At 42.0% G+C, this 16,733-nt stretch overlaps 1 protein-coding gene across 5 annotated transcripts in view; it reads left to right on the top strand.

Moving 5' to 3' along the window:
- The window catches only part of METTL24 (methyltransferase like 24), an 84,283-nt gene that overhangs the window by 20,157 nt on the left and 47,393 nt on the right, over nt 1-16,733 (top strand). For 4 of the 5 annotated variants that reach the window (XR_004692188.2, XM_035109063.2, XM_035109065.2 and 1 more), the window contains 2 exons: nt 6,195-6,293; nt 16,221-16,360. Coding sequence is in view for 4 of the 5 variants with exons in the window: in XM_035109063.2 (XP_034964954.1) it covers nt 6,195-6,293; nt 16,221-16,360 (239 nt within the window). In the remaining variant the exon portion in view is untranslated. The remainder of the gene's footprint in view (nt 1-6,194; nt 6,294-16,220; nt 16,361-16,733) is intronic. The other variant, XM_035109064.2, reaches the window with a different exon arrangement.

The raw sequence follows: 16,733 nt of genomic DNA, 5'->3' as shown, positions 1-16,733 counted from the left end.
GGTACTTCACATTATAGCATGTAGGGTGCTGTTTGTGGCAGTCTCCCTGTGGGGCAAACTGACCAAGATCCAAAGTTCTCTGAAACTAGTTCCATGAGCTCAGACTTGTTGCTTGTAAACAGCATTTCCCACGCCAAAATGCAAGCTGCTTTCCAAACTGAGTGGACTTTCAAAATACAGTACAGTTTTTGCAATGTGGCATGTGGATCAGACAATCCAGAGGTGGGGGAATCCAAAATAATAATAATATTGGGATAGCACAAGTCTCTTGTGTGAGCCCCAGCATAGGAATATAAGAGGAGTTCTGCTGTATCAGACCAAGTCCAGCATTCTTTTCTAACAGTAGCAAAACAGAAGCCCGTGGGAAGCCCACAGTCAGGACAGGATGACAATAGCATTCTCCTGCTTGTGATTTCTAGCAACTGGTGTTCAGAGCAGCTCTTTGTATCCAAACCATAATACAGTATACAGGGCTGGCTGCCTGTGACTTAACTCTCATCCATGCTATTGCTATGGGAAAGAAGGATAGCACACTGTCACCTGCCCTCGGGCAAGCGGACACATCGGTGCCAGCCATAATAAAGTATATGGGTATAAGTAGAGTTTGGAGAACATCATTATGGCCATCAATTGAAGTGAAGAGTAAGGGAGCAACGGCAGGCTCACACACTGAATTCACACGTAGAAAGCTGCCTTACATCCTGTCAAAGGTTTTGTCCACCTAGCCCAGTTTGGGAATTTGGGATGACTGAGAGTGGCATGGTTCTCTGACCTTGAGGGTAAAGCAACCCCCCCTTTAAACAAGGAGTGTCAGTGACAAGGCAGAGCCCACCAGCTGATATCCAAAGATCCTTGTAGTCTGTCATTCCAGTGATATAATAGCTACTTGTAAACATGGCCTTTGAATGCTTTATTATTGCAGTGTTGCCATTTCAGAAGGACACATGAGACTATTTTAATTGCAGATTATTTAAAGGGTGCATATGCTGAAAGAGAGAGCGGTCTCCAGGGGAACATCAACACAGATTACTGTCTAATGAGGCCAAAGTAAACACTAAAAAAAAAAAAACCTGACCTTTGCATGATTCTAGATATTAAACAGATTCTCAAAAACATAACTGTCTCTTGGAAGAGAACATCTTTTGGCAAGAAAATTTTGCATGTTGGATAATAATAATAATAATTATTCTATGGCTGTTATAGCACTGCTTAAAGCACAAATGGAAATAATAAAGATGGACATCTAATGACTAAAAATGCATTGATGTATTAATCAGGGTAGAGAGAAAGCCTCTAGTCTAATTTTGTGGAAACCCCCCCCCCCCGCTTGATGAAAAGAACCTTATATATTTCTTTTTTTAAAAAATGGGCACCTCTGAACACCTATTTTTGTTTCTCTTCATTCTTCTTGTTTGATATCACATTCTTAGGCCCAATTTGTCCACTCTACTTTTTTTAGTCTTGTTGGAATGCACCATGTGATTTTGTCAATGATGTCATAAGGCCACATCTTATGAGATGATGTCTCTTACATGAGGCACCAGAGACAACCAGCATCAGTGGGAATGTGGACCATTATTGAGTCAAGGGATTGTGAGAGCAGAGAATAAGGGAAATAGTGCTACTTTGAATACAGTCCAATATGTATAAATGAGTCAAGCCTTAATGCTAAACTATATTTCTGCTGCACAATTTTATAAGATACATAAGTATTTTTATACAGCTACTGTATATGCATACATTAATGCATCTGTTCACATTTTGGTTACTTTAGGAAACTTGGATTGTATATATATAATGTGCTAGAATTATTCATATTGTTAGCAGGGTTTTTATTTATATTTTTAGTGGGAATTAACTTCTTTTCAAAATCGAGGAATAGGATGGGAGTTAGAAAAAAATCCATGCAGAGAAACTCGACACTGTGATTTTCAAAACATTCCATCCCTATCTTGTGGTTGCTGAGGTTCTTCATGAGGAAGAGAAGGGATCAAAAACAAATAAGGAAATGCAATTTTTATAATAGCTGAAATACCAGCTCTGTTCTGCTGTGACACCACTCTGTGCATCAGATGTTAAGTGACTCACAGGCTCCTTAAAAATGTAACATCTGTACTAGCTGTCAGATGTTCTGCAAAGCTGTGCACTCTCTTAGATGGAGACAACTGTAGTATTAAACATTCTCTGTTGTGTGGTGTATTTTATATTCCCATGGAGCAATCCAGTAAACATTATGCCATGCTAGAAAGAATGTACAGTGCACCACATTGCATTTATTTCCATATGATTTTATGCCTAATGGTTTGTGATTTACACTTTCTTGCAAAATATAGAGGACTTCCCATAGATGTACATGGAATTCTCAGACTTTGTCTTCTGTTTAAAAAGGTCTGCTTTGCATCTGTCTTACAGCCATTGTATTCAGGGAATCATTTGTAAAAAAACCACAAATGAACAAAAAACACTGTAGGTGTTATGTATCTAGCAGTAATTTTTTACAACTGCAGTTAACTGTTAACATTTAGATATGTACTGGTGTTGTTGTTTTTTAAATGATGTTTTAGCTTCTCAAGTTGTGTTTCATCTATATGCTGCTGGTCCTAATATGAGAAATGACATGTGTGGATAAGAATTGTGTGCTTTAGAAATCTGTGTCCTAATTGGATCTGTTCCTTAACTTTGAAAGGAATTTGTGCCAGCCATTGGACAGGAAATCTAAATCTATGCCCTACCATATTCTTGCTACTGTCAAGATTAGAGGTCTAGAAATCTTGGCTTGAGGAGGTTTTAGACTGTCATTAATTTTTGGTGGGATTCAGTCATATCCCAGCAAATTCAGACTGCACAATTAAAGCTGAAATGGAGCCCTTGTGAAATAAAGCTTGGACTTTTTTGTGACAAGGAAAGTGAACAGAAAATGCACTGAATAGTGTGGGAAAAGTGTGGGATAATACTTGCTCTGATGAGTGCTCTTTAAATGGCCTTCAGTATTTCACCTCTTTGCAAACAAATAAGGCTGAATGCTCATTAAACATGTCATCTAGAAGCAACTTTGAACTTAGATAATAGTTTGTTTTTTTTGACACACATGCACCCCCTCCTCCACCCCAAACCCAAGTGTTCCTGGCCTGACAAGTTAGCTGGTAACACTTCCTTCACCTGAGATTGGCCTCCTGTCTAGGACCCATTTGTCTCAAATGTCTACGGAACCATCAGATTATTTTCCATAGCTGGTACCACCAGTCCAATTTGCTTTGCCAATGTTTACAAGCACCTGGCAGCTATATTTGGATTACCTGATGTTCCCATTTATCATGTAGAGTTTAAATTGACTCCTATTTTGTATTGAGGCTGTTGTGATTTAATTTTCTGTCAATAATATACTTGGCCTGGAATATCACTGGGATGAATGGGCTGACACATACTTCTGTGCTGCCAAAGCAGCCTCTTGTGCCAGGTTAGTAGGGCAGAGGACATAAAAGTATAACACTGCAATTGTGCTGATGTACATTCAAATATCTTGAGAGACAGCATACTTTTATACTACTTTTTCATTCCCGTTTCTGCTTTTACATGGTGCTACCAGTGGTCTTCCATTCAAGGGTCTGATCAGGTCTACAGCTGGTTAGCTTTAGCAATGCTGCAGCATTAGTTGCTTCTGGACAATTCACTGCTCCCCAAAATTTCTTATTCCTTTAAAAAATGTCAGATTGATTTGCCATGAGCCAAGCTGTTCTGTTGTGATAAGCATAGTGAAATCCCTCTCTGTACAGCTCCAGCTTGTATTTGTTGGTTGATGGCGAACAACAGGTGATTCTTTACATAAAATACTTTACAAGTATTTCTTTATATAAAAATGGTAAAATGGCCCTAAAGCTTGGGGGCATGAGATAAAAGGAACGATTTGGGCCCTTTGGATTTTGACTGAGGGAAAATAAGCTTTTGAGTTCTTAGAAGCTTCTGTTTTAGCACTACTTGGTTTTGTATATCTTCTTACCTTCCCCTGCCAGTAACAAAACACCCCCCCCCAAAAAAACCATTGGCCTTGCTGACTGGGGCTAATGGGAGTTGTGAACCAACAACTGTTTGAGGGCGCCATGTTGGCTAACCTAGCCACATGTCTTTCCACAAAAAGTAACTACATTAGATCTGCCACAATACAAAATTCTTCTCACAAAGGTGGAAAGTATGGGGCGGAACCCCCCCCCCAGACACAAGTTCAGTTTGTTGCACAGATGTTTTCCCCACCCGCTGCAAGCAATATGTAAAAATACGTTTAAAATGTAGGTTTGGATATGCTAAAGTTCACTTTCTTTTGTGTGGTACATGCACTGCCTGCCACAAATACATTTCTGAATTAACTGGACTCAGGTCTGCATATATGTCCTTGGCTTCTGCCTGGGAATGTGTTGTCAATTCTCATTCTCATCTCTGCCTTCTGACCTGTCAGAATTCCAGCCTTCAAGTTCCTTCAAATGCTGTCTGGCTGGTAGGAAAATTTTGAATGGTTTTGGAAAGCTTCATGCTTCTCCCTCCCAACGGGTCCAGGCAACTCAACACTGCTGCCTAGAAATGAGATAGCAGTGACAGATGCTGCAAGTTGGTACTTCAGCTTCAGTTTTGAAGGGCATGCAAACTCATTCATTGACCAGTAATGGAAAGTTAAGAGAGTGCAAAAGAACAGTTTAAATGATGGAAAAACCAAAGTCGGCTTTCTGGCTGTCAATTGCAAAAAGTTTCTAAAATGTTCTTTTCATCATTCCTCTACAAGGGAGCGAGGGAGAATTCTACCCTCAATGAACAAAAAGCTTCGTGTAGTGTTTTTGGCTCCCAGCAAGACAGTGTTTATTTAAGCTGCAAAAATATGACTCACACTATCCATTCATGGTCTGACTCTCATCCCCCTTTTGTCTTTGATCTTTGCCCTTTCCCTCTCATTACATTCCACCCAGCTCCCTGCAATGTGTCTACCATCCATCCTTGCAAAGGGTCCTTTTCTGGTAGTCCTAAGGATATGACCTCCATGAAGTCAGTTGTATATGAATTCAGAGCCTGGCACCCAATTTACTTTTGTTTCTGTTAATGTTCTCGAATGGTACAAGGCGTTTCCACCACAAGCTCTGAGAGTTTTTATCAAAGAAACAGGGTTACCAATGCCTACAGCCTACATGGTCAACGGTCAGAGGGGGTGGGAGTTGTACTCCAGCAATATGGCCTGGCCATGGAAGTTCCACCCCTGCTTTAAAAGAGCATTGTTTTTTATGTATTTCTGAGAGGGAAAGGGTGGCCATATGCATTTTTGACATGATGACAGAGATTCCACCAAGGGAATGGATTTCTGGAGGGTGGGAAGGAATGCAATTGCCTTTGCTAATGCAAGCACATTTCCTCAAGTTCTTTCCTGTCCTATTTTATGTGTGAAAAGTTATATGCTAGGCTGACAGGATCTCCAAGGTTTTGAGCTGACAGGTTTCACAGATTCCAAAAAGTATGAACATTGCTGACACTAGCTCTCCCTAGAGATGAAATCAAGAGCATGTCATGCTGTGGGCAACAACATTGCCTCTTTCAGGACACCACAGAATGGTCTGGAGGGGGTGGGATGGAATAACTTTTCTCTACAGGTGCAGAATAGCTTCTTGTATTATAAGGTTAGATTCACAAAACCAGAGGCCTGATTTGGAGAGTCCTGCTTGACAATAAGCGCTTTGCAGCTTTTCATATGATCTTGGTCTTTCTTTCTGACTTCCTCTAACTCTAGATAGGCTGCATCCATTGTCCCACATGGCTGGCAGGAACAGATACAGAACAAGCTTGTGTTTTTATAAATTTTTATTCTTACCTCAAAAAGCCAGTCACAAAAAAAAAAAAATCCATAAAAAGGGATTCAGGGTGGATGCTGGAAATTATAGGACAGTTAACTTAATGTCTGTTCTGCAAAAAACTGGTTCCTGCCATCACGGGAATCGGTGGCGGAGGCAGGCAAGGGGAAAAGAGACAGTGGTACGGCATATCGATGCGTACCGCCTAAAAAAAAGCACCTGGTGGAAGTATTGTTAAATATAAAATATATATTGACGTAGTATACTTAGACTTTCAATGCATTCTGCTCTAGATCTAGAAATGTCTTTTCTTGAAAATATGTTTTTTCTTGACTATGCTAATATTCTTTTGGTCCCTCCTTGGTATTCCAGACAATCCGCTGGCACATAAATTTGCAACCCTGGGCAAGTCCTACAGCGTCCCTGAATAACGAAGCCCTCAGGCTCTTAAAATACATCAGCACTGTACAGGTTGGTTTTCATCTTGACAGTCATTTAGGAAATCACAGTTTATGTAGATTTGTTCTCAGAAAAAAACCACTGTTGTATAATCATATGGCAAGTAGCATAATGGGTATGGTATGACCATTCATTTTGTGATTTTTACCATTTAAAAGGCACCGCTTCAGGTAAAAACAATGGTCTAAACAAAAACTCTAAAGAGGTGTTCTGATTCACAAAATCCATCATTACCCTGAAAACTAGGAAGCTTTGACAGGGACTCCCCAGGGGTCCAAAGTATTGGTTTTCATGAAGAGAGCTGTGGCTGATATCCAACATTGTTCAGGTAGACTTCGACTCTCCCCTGAATACCCCTGCACATCCCCCAAATCTGTCCTGAAAGCTTGACCCTTTGGAGCAGATTTTGGAGGTGCAGGAGGGTTTCAGGAGGGAGCTGAAAGAAGTCCTTTTGCACAAGTGGAAATTTATTGAGCATTTGGGTGGACATCACTGTATGGTTGAATAGGGTTCCTTCAAATTAAAAGTCGGATGTACCACTGCTCTATCCAGGTAACCAACATTGTGCTGTATGACATCAAATCTCCTTGGTGGGGAAAAATGTGTCCTTGGATCTCAGAAGTTTAGGACAATCTTCTGGATTGCATCCCATTTCATGCTTCATCAGAACAAATGAAGACTTTCTCACAGATGGCAGCTGTAGAGCCCTCCTAACCTCTTCGTCTTTAGGAAATTCTGTTCATTTGGTATAGCTCTTCCACAATAACTTAAGCAAAGGATCTAAACCACAAGGGTGTTGGTTTTTTTGCTCCCAAAGACTATAGCCCAAAGGTAAAGTTCAAAAAATTGTACTGGTTTCATTTTCTTTTCTTTTTTAACAAAACTGATTCAGTTTTATCTTGCTTATGGGTGGATAAACACACCCTCTTTAACAAACAAACAAAAATACTCATGAGGTAGTCTGTGGACTGCCCCTTTCTTCCTTAACATTTAAGCTCTTTAGAGCAGCTCCATGAGGCAAAAAATATATTTTTAAGTTGCTCCCAGGAAATGACCATAGATCAAAATGTGCAGTCCCTTCTTGGGGAATTGAATGAAGAAAAAGATGGCAACTCCCATAGGTACATGGGGCAGCCATCCTTTTCTCCATACAATTCCCCACTGAACAATATGATATACAGTGGAACCTCGGTTTATGAACACCTCGGTTTATGAATTTTCGGTTTATGAACACCGCAGACCCATATGGAACGGATTAATTCATTTTCCATTACTTTCAATGGGAAAGTTCGCTTCAGTTTATGAACGCTTCAGTTTATGAACAGACTCCCGGAACCAATTACACCCATGTTTCAGTTTATGAGCGCTTCAGTTTAAGTACTGCGCGGACCCATCTGGAACGGATTAATCCACTTTCCATTACTTTCAATGGGAAAGTTCGCTTCAGTTTATGAACGCTTCAGTTTAAGTACCCTGCGGACCATCTGGAACGGATTAATCCACTTTCCATTACTTTCAATGGGAAAGTTCGCTTCAGTTTATGAATGCTTCAGTTTATGAACGCTTCAGTTTATGAACAGACTTCCGGAACCAATTGTGTTCATAAACCGAGGTACCACTGTACAGTATTTGAACAATGTTTCAACAGAGAATTTTTACTGATTGTTGACTATACAGTGGTACCTCGCAAGACGAATGCCTCGCACAATGAAAAACTCGCAAGATGAAAGCGTTTTGCAATGTTTTTGGTGACTCGCAAGATGAAGTTTTCTATGGCCGCGCTTCACAAGACAAAGTTTTTCGGCAGGTTTTTTTTGGTGTTTTTTTTTTTTTGCCGCGGCATACCACGCTTCACAAGACAAAAATATCGTAAGATGAAGCGACTCACGGAACGAATTACTTTCGTCTTGTGAGGCACCACTGTTTAGCTTAGTCCGCAGAACTACATTCTGATATGTGCACAGGACCTGGGGTAGGGGGCGAAAGGTTCACCCCCAAATGCAGAGTGAACTGGAATCCTCCCTAAAGCTAGCATGCATCAGTTGTCAATATTAGTTCCAGATCAGTGTTCAAAACGCCCATTGTTCCAGGCGCGTTTTGCGACAAGGAATTTCATTAGCACGAGCAGTTTCTGAGGTTTGGGTGCAGTGCTGCGCCTACGATTTCAGATTAAAACTGCAGAGTGGAAGGAAAGGAGGACCTTTTTCTGCCTCTCCACTTCAAGCTACTCTCTGAAGACTGGAGAAGAGACCCTCTTAAGAATATTAGTGGGGTGGTTAGGGGAAGCATAGCTTTATTTTTTGCAGTCTTCAGATGAAGACTACACCATGTGAAAAATGAACATAATATTTTAGCTACAGTTCATTCATTTTCAGCTTTGTATTCTTGTTATTAAAAAAAGTGTGCCTAGACAGTCCATTGTTGTGCCCATAACCTAGGTTTAAGGTGCCATTTAACTCCTAGCATTCATATCTCACTTTCTAACACTGTTCCAGATTTCTGTTAAAAGAGAGAATTAGTTCTGACTTTTATAACTGTACTTCACTGAAGAGGAATAGTGAAGGGTATTTACCACTCCAGCAAGGTGAATATTTTAGGTCAGCTTCCCGGATTGCAATTTTCATTAACAGAAGTGCTCATGCAAATCACTTCTGAGAGCAGAGCAGAACCACAGTGTGAGAAGATATTTCAGTATCTGCTGTAACACATGAGTCAAAAGCAGGTAGAATTGTGCAGGAACTTTGCATTATTACAGTTTGGCATCATGATCCTTTGCATGTTTACACATTGGTAAGCCTCACTGAGTTCAGTGGGACTCCCTTCCAAGTGTACCTTATCTCTGTCACCCAAATGACTTGTGGGACCACATATTGGAAGTATACATCTAATGTGCATCTGAATGGTAGTCTGAAAGCCATTTTCCTAACTCCTTTTTTTTAAAAAAATACTATTGCTCTGTCTCTAGGAAGAGCAATGAATGTTGCATGATGGATGTACATTCCCTTGAGAAAATATTTCCCTATGAAATGCTCCCAAGCATGAAGACAGTGACTTTGTTCTAGGCATGTACCACTCAACCTGTCAAAGGACAGCTTTGTTTTTTAAATGAATGCTTACACACTGGTGTGCACTTCATGGTGAGAAATATCTGAAACTGCAACATGCATGTCATTTATGCTGCATTGCACCCTGACTCTTTTCTGCAGTGCCCCTTTTCTGTGGTTTGACTGGGCATTACTTTTATGCCTTTATGGAACTATTTGCCCTGTGCTGAGGTTCTAAGCTACAGAATCCCTACAGCAGAGACCTGGCTTACCCAAGGATCCTTTCAGTAGTCAAGGCCTTGAATACCTGAAGTGACGGGTGATACCAAACCGTTCCATATTATATTTACCCTGGTTTTTTTGGATGCATGGGTGGGTTTGAGATATTAAATACAGTACTTGTAGTGTATAATACTTTGTTTCCAGCATTTGTTGTCTATGTAGGAAAACCTTCCTGTTAGGAAAAGTATGCAATGGTGATACAACTGCTGTTGCCACCTTGGGGACTGAGGATAAACCTGAGTCAGAAAGAGACCATTTCCCTCCACTCATAACCTGAAAAGTGCAGACTTCTTCCAGCACTGGTATTGTTCTCCGTGCCGGGGGGGGGGGGGACCACACACACAAAAAGTGGCACCCAGATGAAACAAAACAAAAACACATCCTGCATTTGAAAATCAAATACCAGTAACTGCATTTGAAAGGAGAGCAATGAAACAACACCTGTGAGGTCTGAAGGTGTGGAAATGCAACCTAGCTTTTGACTAGAGCGACGGAGTGAAGTAGCTTCACTGCGCAGCAAGCCAGCCCTTTATCGTACTCAAGGATGTAATAAAATGTGGCAGAGTCTGCTAGGCTTCACTAGCTGGGTCAAAACCTACAAGTGCATCAATTTGTAGAGAATTTATAGTTGCTGGCATAGCAATCAAGACTTTTAAGTTTGGGGAATGAATGCCTTGACTCCTCCGGGCAGGCATAAATTAAAATGGAGAAGGAAGAGGAATCCTGATTCTTTTTGCCAGATGCTGCAGAATTCCCACCTAACAATAGGGTGAACATTAGGCATTCTGCAGTTTTATTTCATGGTTTCAGCAGGCTTTCTTTTCTCTCTTACTGTCATTCCGGTGGGCTCTTTTAATGCCTTTGTTCATGACTGCTTTTAGTGAGGGTGTAATATGGGTATGGGGCTCTTACATAACCACTAAGCCCCTCTACTGGATCCAGATCTCCCTCTGTGAAGACTCAGGATCCCTCCTGGGCTCAGTCACTGGGGGGGGGGTCCCAATTCCTATAGCTCCAATTCTCTGAGCTCCTCCCATTTCGCCTCAGAATCTGACCAACACCTCCATGGGACTCATGACATCTACAAGGACTATTACCATTTCAACTGCTTGCTATGATCAGGAACCAGTTCACTCGTCGTGCTGGTGAACATTGCTGGGAGATCAAGGAAAGTACTGTAGAGGAATTCTTGTTCTTACCAGAGATTGGGAGGCAGCGCTGGAGACGGGGGCACTTCTGTCAGCCTCATGCAAGCATAGGGTTGCTGATTAGCTGGCATCTCTTGTTGACATCAGCAACCCAATGGGGTTTGGGGCAAGGCTAACTAGTTAGCAATCACATGCTTTCATGGTGCTGGCTGTGGTACCCCCTGCCTCCTCCCCAGCACCCAATAGTTTCTCATAAAGATTGAAATTGCCCTGCTAAAATATCCATCAGTTCCTTCATCAGTGACCCCTGCTAGCAATGGTAACAGAACTCTTATTAATTTTATTTCAGTTTAATGTGTTGCACAGTTAAGCAGTCTCCCACTCCCATATTTAAAACAAGTGCTTACTACATTTATGGAAGGGCAGGGGAAGGAAAGTCAGATTCTTATAATAAAAATATTGTGGGAATTAAGAATGAAGGAGTGAGAAATAACCACAGTACCATCTAGCCCTTCCAGTGTTAATTCTCCCAGTACTGTATAACACATTCATAAAGTTTAATTTTCGTTAATCATGTTTGTTCAGTTTGCTCATTAGGAAGGATTACTTAACATCTGCTTCAGTCAAGGCGGACTCCCGATTTTCATTTTTGCTTCTTTAATTCAACTTCCATTTGCATGGGTTGTTGTTGTTGTTGTTTAGTCGTTTAGTCGTGTCCGACTCTTCGTGACCCCATGGACCATAGCACGCCAGGCACTCCTGTCTTGCACTGCCTCCCGTAGTTTGGTCAAACTCATGTTCGTAGCTTCGAGAACACTGTCCAACCATCTTGTCCTCTGTCGTCCCCTTCTCCTAGTGCCCTCAATCTTTCCCAACATCAGGGTCTTTTCCAAAGATTCCTCTCTTCTCATGAGGTGGCCAAAGTATTGGAGCCTCAGCTTCACGATCTGTCCTTCCAGGGAGCACTCAGGGCTGATTTCCTTAAGAATGGATAGGTTTGATCTTCTTGCAGTCCATGGGACTCTCAAGAGTCTCCTCCAGCACCATAATTCAAAAGCATCAATTCTTTGGCGATCAGCCTTCTTTATGGTCCAGCTCTCACTTCCATACATCACTACTGGGAAAACCATAGCTTTAACTATACGGACCTTTGTCGGCAAGGTGATGTCTCTGCTTTTTAAGATGCTGTCTAGGTTTGTCATTGCTTTTCTCCCAAGAAGCAGGCGTCTTTTAATTTCGTGACTGCTGTCACCATCTGCAGTGATCAAGGAGCCCAAGAAAGTAAAATCTCTCACTGCCTCCATTTCTTCCCCTTCTATTTGCCAGGAGGTGATGGGACCAGTGGCCATGATCTTGGTTTTTTTGATGTTGAGCTTCAGACCATATTTTGCGCTCTCCTCTTTCACCCTCATTAAAAGGTTCTTTAATTCCTCCTCACTTTCTGCCATCAAGGTTGTGTCATCTGCATATCTGAGGTTTGCATGGGTAGGATTTTTATAGATTTTTTCCCCGGTCTTGGAAAGTCTGATGGGATTTTTGTATAAGCAAGACAGTGCATGTTCTGTCTCAGGATGAATGGATCAGTCTCTTTCCTGACTGTGATCATGCCATCTCGTTTCTGTGCTAATCTGTAACTTTCAAGAGAAAATACATATGAAAATTTGCTTTTAAACATATAGTTACATTTTTAATATGTTTTAATCTCATTTGTAAACATTTTTTATCCTAAAATATGCTTTTTTAGGATACAGTCATACCTCACGTTGCATCTGTTGCAGGTTGCGTTTTTCCGGGTTGTGAACGCGGCGGACACAAATGTTTACTTCCAGGTTCCGCAGTGCACACATGTGCAGAAGCATTCTGCGCGCTTCACACATGCACAGAAGTGCTCTATTGCACTTTCGGGCATGTGCTCTATCGCCACTCCGGTTGCGGATTTTTGGGGTTGCGAATGGCACCCCGGAATTGATTGGGTCTGCAACCCGAGGTACCACTGTACATTTTTTGAGTTGAGGGTTGCATACACACCATAGATTTAAAGCATATTTCCTGCACTCAAAAGAATCCTAGGAACTCTAGTTTACCCCTCGTAGAGTTCCAGTTACCAGCACCCTCAACAAACTACGTACAGTTCCTGATGCTTTGGGCAACCAAGCAGTTTGTTATGGCAGCAGGCCAAGAAAATTGAGTGCAAAGATAAAAGATACCGTACATTACAGCAGTTAAAGACAAGTAAATATAAATATATTTCTATCCCAGGAAACCAGCAATATCCGCCCCTCAACCTGCATCAATATCAGATAAAAAGCCCTGGCACCTTCTCTGTGCTACAGGAGGGCACAGTTATGTGGGAAGTAATGTGGTTTAAATGTATGGTGTGTATGCAGCCAAGAATAATGACACAAAATCCAGAGGAGTACAAAATGCAAAAAACAACTTGGTTTCAAACTGCACAGTTGTCCAGGATTGTGTCAATTAGCATTGGAATCAAATTCTTCAAGAACCTTTATAGTTCTATGTGTCTTAGATATTACTCTGTAAACATGGAATTATGTCCTCTCCCACTAGAAATTTTGAGTCCTTAGAGAGCGGTTTGAGAGAGGCCTGCTATCTCAGTGTTGCTTCCAGTCAAACAGGCTTTGCAGATTTTAATAGAATGCAAAATCCCACAAATCCTGTTTGCTGAATAGGTTTTGCAGGTTTTTATAATGTATTAAGAAGAAGTGGAAGTGGAACTACCATTCTTTCAAACTTCTTCCATTTCTTTGCAGAAATGGCCTCTAGCATCCTGGCTTGTGAAATCTCAAAGCCAAACAGGAGCCATAGCTGCCAAGTACCCCATTTTCCCCGGGAAACCCCCGTTTTTACTTACCTTTTCCCAGTGGTCCCCCGTATCACTTCGTCTCCCATTTTTCTCCGTTATTTTCTCCTGCCGGCGGCCATTTTTTTCTTCTTTCTGATTTGCCCTTCTATGGGCACAAAAAATGGCCGCTGCCGGCTTCAAAAGTCACATCTACGCATGACCGGAAGTGCGTAGACGCGACTTCCGGTGTCGGCGGCGGCCATTTTTGGTGCCCATAGATGGGCGGGGCGACACCGGAAGTTGCGTTGACGCACTTCTGGGCATGCGTAGAAGCTACTTTTGAAGCCGGTGGCGGCCATTTTTGGTGCCCATAGAAGGGCAAAGCAACACCGGAAGTTACGTCAATGCAACTTCCGGTGTCACACGGCTGCCGGTCCTGGATTCTGCAGTCCGGGACTTGGAAGGTAAGCCAGGAGCGGCTGAGCAGGACTTTTATTTATTGGGGTGTTATAATTCCGTCCCCTGGATAAGCTTCCTGTTTCTCTTCAGGAACAGCCTAGGCACTCTGAACAGAAATATATAAATTAAATGAAAGTGGGATATAAATACATTGAAGTAAATAAAATAAGTGAAAACCGTTATGGTAGGAAATAAAATGTGTGTGTGTGTGTGTGCGCGCGCACAGAAATTATTCAGATTGCAGAATCTGGAGTATTATGGTACAGAACTTGGAGTCTTTGGACCACAGAGTATGAGCAGCCTTGCCCTGTGGAACCTTGCGGAATTCTGAGGCAAGATTTCTTTTGCTTCTCATGTGTTCATAGCTGGGCAATTGTTACGGTAGTTTGACTCCTTCTGTGGCAAATAATCCTGTTGTGAGTTCTAGACAGGATTATTACAGTGCATTCTTACTTTATATAGAATGTGTTCAGCAAAGAGCTGAACATATAATTAATTCTCATTTTCTCCAGCGGGATTTATTTAAGCACATCCACTGAAAAAGAATGAATGGATTTGAACATATGGGTATTCAAATGAGCAGGGATTTAAGCCCCACGGGAGGGTTGGGAGGCGGGTGGGGGAGAGAGAGATTTTTTCTTTTATCAGAGCCTTTATATTGGCTTGACTGTTGCTTTGCATGCCTGTAGGACAACACCCATTTAAGAAAATCATATTATTTTACCATATGTATAGCCTCTCTTTCAAAATGACTTTCTTTACTCACATAAAAACAAATGCAACCACGGGAAATATTGAAACTAATGGGGGGGGGGGAAACATCCTATAAAAGAGCAGGAAAATATGTTTTTATATCATGGGCTGAATTTGTTAAAAGGCCTAGGAAATGGAAAAGGTGGTTAGTGATCTTCCTCACAGCAAGCCACCAGGAGACAAGCTGCAGCATCAGGACAGGAGGGGAGAAAAAGGGAGTAGAAACAGCAACAGTGAGCAGCATCCGTACTGTTGCACCTTGAGGAATTTGAAGCGGGGGGGGGGGGCAGCTGGGCAGCATTTGCTGGTTCACCTCAAGTGGCAATATTCTTAGGCTGGCCCTTCCAGTCCCAAGCTGTGTAGGACTTTCAAAGTCAGCACCAACACTAGGGCAGGGGTGCCATCGGGGTGGGGAGGGGGCTGAGGGCCCCCCAAAAAATTTCAATGAGAAATCCAAGCCCCCCCCAATATTCCTTGGTGATTGGCCATGCGCAAGTTACGTCTGCACATTGTGTGGCATGCACGAGTGACTTCAGCATGTTGCAGAGTGTGTGAACCCCCGAAATTGTATCAGTTTGGGTACGCAAGAACCCACAGAACGGCGTGTGCAGTGGGGTGGGGATTGTTACATCTGGCAAGCTGAAATGCTTGTGCATTTTGTTTGTAATGGCACAATAATGAGTTCCACCCCAATATTTGTTTCTGGAAATGGACTGGGAGATGGTGTAGCTATCTAAGCACTGGTGTGATACGATCTCGGCACTCGGTCTCTGTTAATAGCTGCATAGGGACTCGCTGTGGTTTCCACACAGTTTTTGAAGGCAGGCTCCCGCATACAGGAATCTAACTTGGAAGCTGCTACAACATGGCCAGGCTGAGTCCATTCAAAAGGGGTTGTACCCGTTGGAGCAACCTCAGCTGGTAAAAGGCTCCCTGTGCCAAAGAGGCCCCTTGATGTTCTAGTGGGAAGGCTAGATCCAAATAGATATGGATCTCAGACCTGTAGGCCAAGTAACCTAAAGTTAAGAGTGGGAGTTAGGTTGTTACTATTATTTAAATAATGTCAAATGCGGAATCCAATCCAAGGCTTGAAGGATAAAATAAATGGTCTTTTGTAGTCCAGGGAGCTGTTTTTTTATGAAATGCGTCTGGCACATAATATTCACTGGAATTCAATTATTTGCCTTTTAATGTTTGCTTTGCTCTTCTCACCGTCTGACGTCTTTTGATCCGGCACATCCTTCCTTTAGCAAAGCAAACAAACAAGAGATAAGCAAACAATAAATTAAGCCTGGCAGCCTTTCCCTCACCCCACTTTGTCAGTCACATAACCGTTGAACAATTTCCTGTAAGACATTCCCTCATCCTCCCTTCTCCCTGCTCAAACAAAATGTGAGATGTGTAGAAAGATTGTAACACAGAATGAAATCGACATTTGTTATTTTAACAGATTTCATGTGATCATATAAGCATGAACAACCGGCCAGGAAACCCCAACAGCTCAAGGAGGCCATGGTCAATATGCTTGGATGACCGATTCAGTTTAGTTCATCAAATCAAAAGAAAGCAGTGCCGTCTATATTCACTGGGGTAAGTCTCCCTTTTGAGTGGGGGGAACCATTCATGTTATTCATGATTAAGGAACATTCTTAAGGGGCCCTTTTCAGATGGATCCAAGTTGACTTACAGAAATATAAGGTATCCAAAATTTAAAACAAAGCAACAGAAGCAACAATTTAGTGCTAAAACCACCCCAGCTCCATTACAAAGTAACAAAAACAACACTGGTGCAAAAGCAGTGTTAAAAAACAGCCCATCACATAGCACCAAATACCTGGGGGTACATGAAAAAATTAACTTGTTGCTGCTAAGATAGCAGTGTCAGTGCCAGGCAGGTGTCACTGGGGAGAGCATTCCATAAGCCACAACCAAAAAGCCCCCTCCTCCTTGTTGCTGAACCTCT

This window comes from Zootoca vivipara, chromosome 3 (genome assembly GCF_963506605.1).
Source record: "Zootoca vivipara chromosome 3, rZooViv1.1, whole genome shotgun sequence".
NCBI classification, from domain to species: Eukaryota; Metazoa; Chordata; class Lepidosauria; order Squamata; family Lacertidae; genus Zootoca; species Zootoca vivipara.
Note: the sequence above shows the minus strand (reverse complement) of the source record. Positions and strands in the feature narration are given on the sequence as shown.